Source organism: Haliotis rubra, unplaced genomic scaffold, assembly GCF_003918875.1.
Source record: "Haliotis rubra isolate DU_JTF1 unplaced genomic scaffold, ASM391887v1 Scf458, whole genome shotgun sequence".
Classification (NCBI taxonomy): domain Eukaryota; kingdom Metazoa; phylum Mollusca; class Gastropoda; order Lepetellida; family Haliotidae; genus Haliotis; species Haliotis rubra.
In genome coordinates this window covers 586,912-599,997 of record NW_025767144.1, presented here as the reverse complement: position 1 = coordinate 599,997, position 13,086 = coordinate 586,912, and the positions used below count along the sequence as shown (strand labels likewise).

At 37.1% G+C, this 13,086-nt stretch overlaps 2 protein-coding genes and 1 long non-coding RNA gene across 3 annotated transcripts in view; 2 read left to right on the top strand and 1 right to left on the bottom strand.

The window, feature by feature from the left end:
* Positions 1-13,086, bottom strand: part of LOC124290129 (ankyrin repeat domain-containing protein 17-like) — a 436,224-nt gene that overhangs the window by 290,169 nt on the left and 132,969 nt on the right. The gene's annotated exons all lie outside the window — the stretch shown is intronic.
* LOC124290137 lies at positions 2,640-10,889 on the top strand. Its single transcript, XR_006901838.1, has 3 exons — positions 2,640-2,735; positions 10,299-10,373; positions 10,840-10,889. It is a non-coding gene; the product is annotated as an uncharacterized LOC124290137 (long non-coding RNA).
* Positions 10,938-12,351, top strand: LOC124290132 (myotrophin-like). Its single transcript, XM_046726826.1, has 2 exons — positions 10,938-11,284; positions 11,486-12,351. Exons 1-2 carry the CDS (start codon positions 10,946-10,948, stop codon positions 11,609-11,611), a joined length of 465 nt encoding a protein of 154 aa, XP_046582782.1. The 5' UTR covers positions 10,938-10,945; the 3' UTR covers positions 11,612-12,351.

Below are 13,086 nucleotides of genomic sequence, written 5' to 3'. Positions count from 1 at the left end.
ATTGCATTGTTGGAATGTAAACATTGCGAACGTTACCGTGTCGTTGAAAACTTGTGAGTCGAATTGAGACATTTTAAACGCCTGAAAACATGAACGTAATGTTTCCACCAGTGACGTTAGCTGCGTGAAGCAACTGCAAACCACGAAACGGGATGCAACGGAGTACTTTACTGTAGGAGGCTGTACGAGGCGATGACAACTGACATGCATCGTGACGTCGGTTACATTGTGACGTAATGCAAATTTATTCGATTACGAGGGGGCACTCTAGAATCGCATTACATTGTGACGTAATGCAAAAAGTGCACATTATCGTCTGATAAAGTACTGTCGGCGCCTTTGATCGTTCACCGAAGCATCTTAGAATTCCTTTTATAACTAAAGCAATAAATATAGATACACGATACTGATTAAAACAAGAAACCCATAGCCAGTAAATTAATAAAATTGTACGGCCATTGAAAATGTCTGTAGTCCTCAGAGTACTGTCAATTTTTTATATTGAGTTCAATCCAACAACGAATATAGCATGCCACGTTTCCGTCAGTTAAGAATTAAATGTCAGTTTGTGTGTTTGCACTGAAAAATGAACGATGTCAAAGCGGTGTTCAAACTCGTGTGAACGAGCGAGTTTACGAGCGAGTTCACGCGCGAGTTTGAACAACGCTTTGACATCGTTCATTTTTCAGTGCAAACTACAAACTGACATTCAATCTTATAATTTCGCAATTTGAAGTATACACATACGTTTTCCACCCACTTGTAGATGATCATTGTTTAGTGTGATTTAATACCTGTAAAATGTTGTAATGCCATTCGGTTCAAGAACGTACGTATTGCAGCGATGTTTGTATACACAGCGATTTTTCTTTTACACATGTATCCCAACCCTTGAAGAAATAGTTCTCAAAGTATTCGATCTTTAAAATATAACAACAAATTCGTTATGAGGTTTGAAACTGCTTTAATAAGTATAATCAATAACAGTATCAAACAGAAACAAATATCAGAAGCAATAACAATACCATTTTAACAAACTGGCATTGTACCTTTTCACTTGTAAATACCTTGTTTGACCGCGTAATAATACACTGACCGACTTCGAAGTTGTGCGGCGTGGCGAATAGGAAACAGATCTTGTTGTATTCTATTTATTTGTGATTGTTTATTGTGAAATTTATTGAGCAGTTGTTAAACAGACCTCGGGGCAGAAAACCGCCGGATGAACCCGCAAACTGCGAGACATTAAACTCCTGTGGAAAGGAACAATGTTCGGCAATCCGTTTGGTAGTGACATTGCCAAACTTGGGGTGACTTGAAACAGGTTCGTTCGCGAAATTGGTATCACCAATTATTGGGGGTCCTTGAAACCGAAGCGAAAAACGTTCACACACGTATGAACGGTGTTTACACAAGTATGAACGATTAGAGGGGTTCAAGAGTAATGAACCTTGAAATTTAGATCACATGACCGCTCTCTCAACCAACCAACGTTCGGGAATCTGTGTAAACTTGAAAGCACGAAATTATTCACAAATAAGATAAAAGAAGAAACCCCTGCTCCCTGGCCACTGCCGCGAAACTGCATCTGTCAAGTTACGTCATGTTGTGACGTCATATATCTAGCACTGGGTCATACCAGGCCAGGTTTTCGGAGAGGCCGAAGTGCGGGGAATGTGAATCTTGTATGAGATATAATGTCAGGGTTTAAGTAAACTGAAAATGTGGAGGCAGTCATCATAACCACGGGCTATTTTTTCATTTGTATTGAGCCATATTAGTTCAGTGTCAGTGACATTAATAAGGTAATTTGAAAGTTTGACGGCAAATGTGTATGTTTACCACCCTGGCTGCCGAGTCTATTTTTCTGAAGCATATTTGTTGTCTAAAAAGTGAACGTTGAGAAGGAATTCAGTCACACAAAACTGGGTCTATAAATAGATGTGGGTTTGTGTCGAGATGGAGAATATTGAATGTATCAATTCAAATACACACACACGCCTTTGTTTATATAGCGGATCTCATGTTTTTGTGCAGTGCATGTTTCGAAACACAAATGTCATCTGATCAGTTAGTTATGCCACATCATGTGGAAATAAATAGGCATAGGTCGACCTTTGCTGTTACCGTCCGGCAACACAGAACCATTGACAAGTCCTTCAGACCGCTTGTTATGAAACATGATGTGATGTAAACGATGTTTGGTTGTTCAATACCAGAAAATTGGTGCACTAGCAGAAATACTGAACGAGACCGATGTATCTACAGGGCGGGGCCGGTGTATCTACAGGGCGGGGCTGGTGTATCTACAGGGCGGGGCCGGTGTATCTACCGGGCGGGGCTGGTGTAACGTCTTCACATCAAAGTAATAAAATCATCACAAGAATATTCCATTATTATATCATTAAATAGTGTGTTAAACCTAATTGTTGAAGTATCTATATATATCTGCCAAGTTTCTCATATATTGCCAGTTGACAGGGTAAAGGTGGAACAGATTGTGACAATTCTTCATTAGAATGTAGATTACATAAAGTCTAATATTCTAAGTATCATATTCTCTCCTCCAGTGTCTGGTGACTTGAAGACAGGGGTCTATCAACAAGCCGGGAATGAAGCTGAACAACATGGAGGTAGAACTGGAGACTACCTGAACATTGTGTCTGCTCCAGTGTCTAGTGACTTGAAGTCAGGGCCCCATCAACGAGCCGGGGATGAAGCTGAACAACATGGAGGTAGAACTGTCAGAACATTATGCAGTAACGTGGATGGCGATAAAATCAATACTATAAACATGTTGCAATGTCCCATCTTTATTATCTTTGAGCGCATCATTTAAGATTAGGCAAACTGACTAGTGAACAACCTTGTATCTGATTGTTATAGCACCAAAACACATGAATGTACTGTATAGGTCCGGTTATGAAAGCCAACTGAATGTATTGCATCAAATATGTTATGTATAGTAACAGATCTCTACAGAACCAGTGGAATTATAAACCAACTGGACATATTGTATGTAGATCTAGTACTAAACCATTAACTGGATAAATTGTATGTAGATCTAGTACTAAACCACCAACTGGATATATTGGGTGTAGATCTAGTGCTAAACCACCAACTGGATATATTGTATGTAGATCTAGTACTAAACCTCCAACTGGATATATTGTATGAAGATGTAGTACTAAACCACCAACTGGATATATTGTATGTAGATCTGGTACTAAACCACCAACTGGATATATTGTATGTAGATCTAGTACTAAACCACCAACTGGATATATTGGGTGTAGATCTAGTACTAAAACACCAACTGGATATATTGTATGTAGACCTAGTACTAAACCACCAACTGGATATATTGTATGTAGATCTAGTACTAAACCACCAACTGGATATATTGTATGTAGATCTAGTACTTAACCACCAACTGGATATATTGTATGTAGATCTAGTACTAAACCACCAACTTGATATATTGTGTGGAGATGTAGTACTAAACCATCAACTGGATATATTGTGTGTAGATCTAGTACTAAACCACCAACTGGATATATCGTATGTAGATCTAGTACTAAACCACCAACAGGATATATTGTATGTAGATCTAGTACTAAACCACCAACTGGATATATTGTATGTAGATCTAGTGCTAAATCACCAACTGGATATATTGTATGTAGATCTAGTACTAAACCACCAACTGGATATATTGTATGTAGATCTAGTGCTAAACCACCAACTGGATATATTGTGTGTAGATCTAGTACTAAACCACCAGTTGGATATATTGTATGTAGATCTAGTACTAAACCACCAGCTGGATATATTGTATATCGATGTAGTACTAAACCTCCAAGTGGATATATTGTATGTAAATCTAGTACTAACCACCAACTGGATATATTGTATGTACATCTAGTTCTAAACCACCAGCTGGAAATATTGTATGTAGATCTAGTACTAAACCATCAACTGGATATATTGTGTAGATCAAGTACTAAACCTCCAACTGGATATATTGTATGTAAATCTAGTACTAAACCACCAACTGGATATATTGTATGTAAATCTAGTACTAAACCACCAACTGGATATATTGTATGTAGATCTAGTACTAAACCACCAGCTGGATATATTGTATGTCGATGTAGTACTAAACCTCCAACTGGATATATTGTATGTAAATCTAGTACTAACCACCAACTGGATATATTGTATGTAGATCTAGTTCTAAACCACCAGCTGGAAATATTGTATGTAGATCTAGTACTAAACCATCAACTGGATATATTGTGTGTAGATCAAGTACTAAACCTCCAACTGGATATATTGTATGTAAATCTAGTACTAAACCACCAACTGGATATATTGTATGTAAATCTAGTACTAAACCACTAACTGGATATATTGTATGTAGATCTAGTACTAAACCACCAGCTGGATATATTGTATGTCGATGTAGTACTAAACCTCCAACTGGATATATTGTATGTAAATCTAGTACTAACCACCAACTGGATATATTGTATGTAGATCTAGTACTAAACCACCTACTGGATATATTGGGTATAGATCTAGTACTAAAACACAAACTGGATATATTGTATGAAGATCTAGTACTAAACCACCAACTGGATATATTGTATGTAGATCTAGTACTAAACCACCAACTGGATATATTGTATGTAGATCTAGTACTAAACCATCAACTGGATATATTGTGTGTAGATCAAGTACTAAACCTCCAACTGGATATATTGTATGTAAATCTAGTACTAAACCACCAACTGGATATATTGTATGTAAATCTAGTACTAAACCACTAACTGGATATATTGTATGTAGATCTAGTACTAAACCACCAGCTGGATATATTGTATGTCGATGTAGTACTAAACCTCCAAGTGGATATATTGTATGTAAATCTAGTACTAACCACCAACTGGATATATTGTATGTAGATCTAGTACTAAACCACCTACTGGATATATTGGGTGTAGATCTAGTACTAAAACACAAACTGGATATATTGTATGAAGATCTAGTACTAAACCACCAACTGGATATATTGAATGTAGATCTAGTACTAAACCACCAACTGGATATATTCTATATAGATCTAGTACTTAACGACCAACTGGATATATTGTATGTAGATCTAGTACTAAACCACCAACTTGATATATTATGTGGAGATGTAGTACTAAACCATCAACTGGATATATTGTATGTCGATGTAGTACTAAACCTCCAACTGGATATATTGTATGTAAATCTAGTACTAACCACCAACTGGATATATTGTATGTAGATCTAGTTCTAAACCACCAGCTGGAAATATTGTATGTAGATCTAGTAATAAACCATCAACTGGATATATTGTGTGTAGATCAAGTACTAAACCTCCAACTGGATATATTGTATGTAAATCTAGTACTAAACCACCAACTGGATATATTGTATGTAAATCTAGTACTAAACCACCAACTGGATATATTGTAAGTAGATCTAGTTCTAAACCACCAGCTGGAAATATTGGATGTATATCTAGTACTAAACCACCAACTGGATATATTGTATGTAGATCAAGTACTAAACTATCGACTGGATATATTGTATGTAGATCTAGTACTAAACCTCCAACTAGATATATTGTATGTAGATCTAGTACTAAACCACCAACTGGATATATTGTGTGTAGATCTAGTACTAAACCAACAACTTGATATATTGTATGTAGATCTGGTACTAAACCTCCAACTAGATATATTGTATGTAGATCTAGTACTAAACCACCAACTGGATATATTGTGTGTAGATCTAGTACTAAACAACCAACTTGATATATTGTATTTAGATCTAGTACTAAACAAACAACTGGATATATTGTGTGTAGATCTAGTACTTAACCCTCAACTGGATATATTGTATGAAGATCTAGTACTAAACCACCAACTGGATATATTGTGTGTAGATCTAGTACTAAAACACCAACTGTATATATTGTGTGTATATCTAGTACTAAACCACCAACTGGATATATTGTATGTAGATCTAGTGCTAAACCACCAACTGGATATATTGTGTGTAGATCTAGTACTAAACCACCAGTTGGATATATTGTATGTAGATCTAGTACTAAACCACCAGCTGGATATATGTATATCGATGTAGTACTAAACCTCCAAGTGGATATATTGTATGTAAATCTAGTACTAACCACCAACTGGATATGTTGTATGTACATCTGGTTCTAAACCACCAGCTGGAAATGTTGTATGTAGATCTAGTACTAAACCATCAACTGGATATATTGTGTGTAGATCAAGTACTAAACCTCCAACTGGATATATTGTATGTAAATCTAGTACTAAACCACCAACTGGATATATTGTATGTAAATCTAGTACTAAACCACCAACTGGATATATTGTATGTAGATCTAGTACTAAACCACCAGCTGGATATATTGAATGTCGATGTAGTACTAAACCTCCAAGTGGATATATTGTATGTAAATCTAGTACTAACCACCAACTGGATATATTGTATGTAGATCTAGTTCTAAACCACCAGCTGGAAATATTGTATGTAGATCTAGTACTAAACCACCTACTGGATATATTGTGTGTAGATCAAGTACTAAACCTCCAACTGGATATATTGTATGTAAATCTAGTACTAAACCACCAACTGGATATGTTGTATGTAAATCTGGTACTAAACCACTAACTGGATATATTGTATGTAGATCTGGTACTAAACCACCAGCTGGATATATTGTATGTCGATGTAGTACTAAACCTCCAACTGGATATGTTGTATGTAAATCTAGTACTAACCACCAACTGGATATATTGTATGTAGATCTAGTACTAAACCACCTACTGGATATATTGGGTGTAGATCTAGTACTAAAACACAAACTGGATATGTTGTATGAAGATCTAGTACTAAACCACCAACTGGATATATTGTATGTAGATCTAGTACTAAACCACCAACTGGATATATTGTATATAGATCTAGTACTTAACCACCAACTGGATATATTGTATGTAGATCTAGTACTAAACCACCAACTTGATATATTATGTGGAGATGTGGTACTAAACCATCAACTGGATATATTGTATGTCGATGTAGTACTAAACCTCCAACTGGATATATTGTATGTAAATCTAGTACTAACCACCAACTGGATATGTTTGTATGTAGATCTAGTTCTAAACCACCAGCTGGAAATATTGTATGTAGATCTAGTAATAAACCATCAACTGGATATATTGTTGTGTAGATCAAGTACTAAACCTCCAACTGGATATATTGTATGTAAATCTAGTACTAAACCACCAACTGGATATGTTGTATGTAAATCTAGTACTAAACCACCAACTGGATATGTTGTAAGTAGATCTAGTTCTAAACCACCAGCTGGAAATATTGGATGTATATCTAGTACTAAACCACCAACTGGATATGTTGTATGTAGATCAAGTACTAAACTATCGACTGGATATATTGTATGTAGATCTAGTACTAAACCTCCAACTAGATATATTGTATGTAGATCTAGTACTAAACCACCAACTGGATATATTGTGTGTAGATCTAGTACTAAACCAACAACTTGATATATTGTATGTAGATCTGGTACTAAACCTCCAACTAGATATATTGTATGTAGATCTAGTACTAAACCACCAACTGGATATATTGTGTGTAGATCTAGTACTAAACAACCAACTTGATATATTGTATTTAGATCTAGTACTAAACAACCAACTGGATATATTGTGTGTAGATCTAGTACTTAACCCTCAACTGGATATATTGTATGAAGATCTAGTACTAAACCACCAACTGGATATATTGTGTGTAGATCTAGTACTAAAACACCAACTGTATATATTGTGTGTATATCTAGTACTAAACCACCAACTGGATATATTGTATGTAGATCTAGTGCTAAACCACCAACTGGATATATTGTGTGTAGATCTAGTACTAAACCACCAGTTGGATATATTGTATGTAGATCTAGTACTAAACCACCAGCTGGATATATTGTATATCGATGTAGTACTAAACCTCCAAGTGGATATATTGTATGTAAATCTAGTACTAACCACCAACTGGATATATTGTATGTACATCTAGTTCTAAACCACCAGCTGGAAATATTGTATGTAGATCTAGTACTAAACCATCAACTGGATATATTGTGTGTAGATCAAGTACTAAACCTCCAACTGGATATATTGTATGTAAATCTAGTACTAAACCACCAACTGGATATATTGTATGTAAATCTAGTACTAAACCACCAACTGGATATATTGTATGTAGATCTAGTACTAAACCACCAGCTGGATATATTGTATGTCGATGTAGTACTAAACCTCCAACTGGATATATTGTATGTAAATCTAGTACTAACCACCAACTGGATATATTGTATGTAGATCTAGTTCTAAACCACCAGCTGGAAATATTGTATGTAGATCTAGTACTAAACCATCAACTGGATATATTGTGTGTAGATCAAGTACTAAACCTCCAACTGGATATATTGTATGTAAATCTAGTACTAAACCACCAACTGGATATATTGTATGTAAATCTAGTACTAAACCACTAACTGGATATATTGTATGTAGATCTAGTACTAAACCACCAGCTGGATATATTGTATGTCGATGTAGTACTAAACCTCCAAGTGGATATATTGTATGTAAATCTAGTACTAACCACCAACTGGATATATTGTATGTAGATCTAGTACTAAACCACCTACTGGATATATTGGGTGTAGATCTAGTACTAAAACACAAACTGGATATATTGTATGAAGATCTAGTACTAAACCACCAACTGGATATATTGTATGTAGATCTAGTACTAAACCACCAACTGGATATATTGTATATAGATCTAGTACTTAACCACCAACTGGATATATTGTATGTAGATCTAGTACTAAACCACCAACTTGATATATTATGTGGAGATGTAGTACTAAACCATCAACTGGATATATTGTATGTCGATGTAGTACTAAACCTCCAACTGGATATATTGTATGTAAATCTAGTACTAACCACCAACTGGATATATTGTATGTAGATCTAGTTCTAAACCACCAGCTGGAAATATTGTATGTAGATCTAGTAATAAACCATCAACTGGATATATTGTGTGTAGATCAAGTACTAAACCTCCAACTGGATATATTGTATGTAAATCTAGTACTAAACCACCAACTGGATATATTGTATGTAAATCTAGTACTAAACCACCAACTGGATATATTGTAAGTAGATCTAGTTCTAAACCACCAGCTGGAAATATTGATGTATATCTAGTACTAAACCACCAACTGGATATATTGTATGTAGATCAAGTACTAAACTATCGACTGGATATATTGTATGTAGATCTAGTACTAAACCTCCAACTAGATATATTGTATGTAGATCTAGTACTAAACCACCAACTGATATATTGTGTGTAGATCTAGTACTAAACCAACAACTTGATATATTGTATGTAGATCTGGTACTAAACCTCCAACTAGATATATTGTATGTAGATCTAGTACTAAACCACCAACTGGATATATTGTGTGTAGATCTAGTACTAAACAACCAACTTGATATATTGTATTTAGATCTAGTACTAAACAACCAACTGGATATATTGTGTGTAGATCTAGTACTTAACCCTCAACTGGATATATTGTATGAAGATCTAGTACTAAACCACCAACTGGATATATTGTGTGTAGATCTAGTACTAAAACACCAACTGTATATATTGTGTGTATATCTAGTACTAAACCACCAACTGGATATATTTTATGTTGATCTAGTACTAAACTACCAACTGGATATATTGTATGTCGATCTAGTACTAAACCAGCAACTGGACATATTGTGTGTAGATCTAGTAATAAAAACAACTGGAAATATTGTATGTAGATCTACTGAATATAATGTATAGAGCTAGTACTTAATCATGACGAATAAAAAGGTCGATTACAAAAGGATATAACGACTTGATATAATATATAGGTCTTGTGCGTGTAGTTAAAAATACAGGGTCTCGTATAAATAATAAATGGTCTCTGCCAAGACCCTGTAGTTACAACATACGCATATGGTTTTAATGTTACTAGCCCCAATCCTAAAATGCAACTGCACATGATTTATAAATCTATTACTAATCATGAACTGAGTATAATGCATGGAACTACTGTCTGTCGTTTCTGAAACCCAACTGTTTTTCTTCAGCCTCGAGTGACGTGATGGAGAGGGGAACCACCGGCAAAGTGTCGCAAGCTGGTGGAAGTGTTCCACGTCAAGGAGGTGAGAGCAGTAGGCAGGATTGTGGTACTGGAATGTCACGCCAGTGTCAACACTTGTTATACAGATCAGGATAAGTTATTGTTCCACGTCAAGGAGGTGAGGGCAGTAGGTAGGACTGTGGTACTGGAATGTCACGACAGTGTCAACACTTGTATCACAGATCAGGATAAGTAGTTGCTCCACTTCTAGGAGGTGAGAGCAGTAGGCAAGAATGTGGTACTGGAATGTCACGCCAGTGTCAACACTTGTATCACCGATCAGGATAAGTTACTGAGAAGAAGTTTATGGTGAAACAGTAAATACAGAATTTTTATTACGTGTCTTCGTTCAGTAGATAAGCACTATTCTTGACGTTAGATCTGCACCAAACGTCACAGTGATATCACGTGTACAATGGACAGGAATTTCCTGTATTGTATTGATAGACAGTGACATCACGTGTGCAATGTACAAGTTTCTGTTACAGTGATACAGAAGGACTCCGACCCCGGACATGTCGACGACCTCCTTGCTGCCTGCCTTGATGGGAACATGGCCGAGGTGAAGCGTGTCCTGGATCTGGGCCACCGGTGATGTGGGCAGCAAGGTCGGGACACAGAGATGTGGTGGAGCTGCTATTGAGTAGAGGGGCTGATGTGTCTCTGGAGGACGGTGGCGGTAACAGCATCCTTCACTGGGCCTGTGAGGGAGGAGACGTAGGGACGATGGAGTTCCTCCTGTCCCTCAACGTGGTGGACGTCAATTGTAGAGGAGGGAGTAACACGACACCGGTGATGGCGGCAGTTGGTGAGGGACACAGAGATATGGTGGAGCTCCTACTGAGTAGTGGAGCTGATGTGTCACTGGTGGACGATGACGGTAACAACACCCTTCACTTGGCCTGTTATGGAGGAGATGTGGGGACGGTGGAGTTGATCCTGTCCCAGAACGTGTTGGACGTCAACTGTAGAGGAGAGAGGAACATGACACCTGTGATGATGGCAGCAGAGCGGGGACACAGAGATGTGATGGAGCTCTTACTGAGTAGAGGAGCTGATGTGTCATTGGTGGACATTGGCCATAACAACATCCTTCACTTGACCTGTCAGGGAGATGATGCGGGGACGGTGGAGTTGATACTGTCCCTGAACGTGGTGAACGTCAACACCAGGAACAACGAAGGACAGACAGCTGCCGACGTGGCGAGAAACGGGGGACGACAGCAATTGGTGGATCAACTGGTTAAAACGAGCCGGTGATGAAACTGTCTTAGTTGATCTAGTTCCAAAGAGCTACGAACTCAAACAGTTACCACGACTAACAGCCATGGGAGGAGGTGTTGCAGTTAAAGCTAAACAGAATCTGTACTCCTTCCACTGTTTTAAGTTCATTTGAACCACACTCCGGCGCAGTGATGACTTAGCATATCATCACTGCCATAGGCTAATTTGCATATCACGTGACCGGACTTTTCCCTTGTTTGTAAACAAACGTACATACACGTAAATCAGAAGAGTCTGACATTATGCAAGCTTTTCGGTGCGCTCTTCATATTGTTTTACATTGTTATATACAATGTAGATATTCTCCTACAGTTGAGGCGGTCAGATCCATGACAATACATATTTATCCATCAAAGTTACGACATCGCTAGGTCTGCATAGGGCTTCGATGACAGCACGTGGAACCGCATAACCTATGTAAACCAAGGATCGCTACGCAAGTCGAAATAGTGTTACATGTTTTTGGATATGTTCTCAGTGAAAGTAAACCATTCAATCAATTAAGATTAACTAGATGTCTTGACTCGTCAAAAATGAAAGTGTATGAAATATATACAATATATTGAATGGACTGTACGAGATGTGACGAATCATCACATCTCTCTGGCCCGTGGCAGAGGTGCTATGCTGGTCGCATGGAACTCTAGGTAGGAAAGTGCAGTTGAACACATGAAGAAAGTGATTACAGCTGAAAGTAGATCATGAGGGTGGCGCTACGAGGGTGGTGAGCCGAATAAGCCTGATGCCAAGAAATGTATTTCAACTCTTAAGGCAAATGGCTTTAACCCTCTCAATGCTACTGTCGAACCCATTCGACAGGAGAGCAGCATAATGACATCCCCAAATAAAACTTGCAATAATTATTCAACAAGTCTGATTTATGTGTCATTTGAATTATGTATGGAATGCATGAATTTCCCAGCTTTCTATAATTTATAATCTTCAATAAGTGTATGCACCTTAAAACGGAACGCCCGCGAACTAAAAAATTGTTAGCCAAAATTCTCGGCACACAGCCTGCAAATAACGGCCATTTTTTACTTCAGGCACATCACATCGAGTGGTAATTAAGTCTAATATTTTCTTAATAATTTGATCAATATTTTTGATCTTTGGTGAAGGGAAAACACTGAAGTTTCCCTTTTTCTAAAAATTAGTAACTCTCGGTTTAATTATTTATAAACAACAAAAATGTCAATGGTACATCACCGATTGGACGAATAGGAACGATCATGGCAACGGCAGTAAACAAACAACTCCACATGCATCGTGATACCGAATATGTGCCATCCTTTTGATAGATCAAACTATTTTCGCCGGAATTAATGACATTGTCTGATTAGGTAAATGCTATTGTCTTTGTAACAAATTTATCATATTTATCGAGTTTATAATGATTTTGTTTGATAAACTTCCGACGCTTACATTGTTGATAGCCGTAGGTGACACGT

Coding starts and splice junctions, on each gene's coding strand:
- LOC124290132 (XM_046726826.1), top strand. CDS start 10,946: ATGTGGGCAGCAAGGTCGGGACACAGAGATGTGGTGGAGCTGCTATTG. Junction 11,285..11,485: donor GAGATGTGGGGACGGTGGAG/TTGATCCTGTCC, acceptor GGGACGGTGGAG/TTGATACTGTCCCTGAACGT.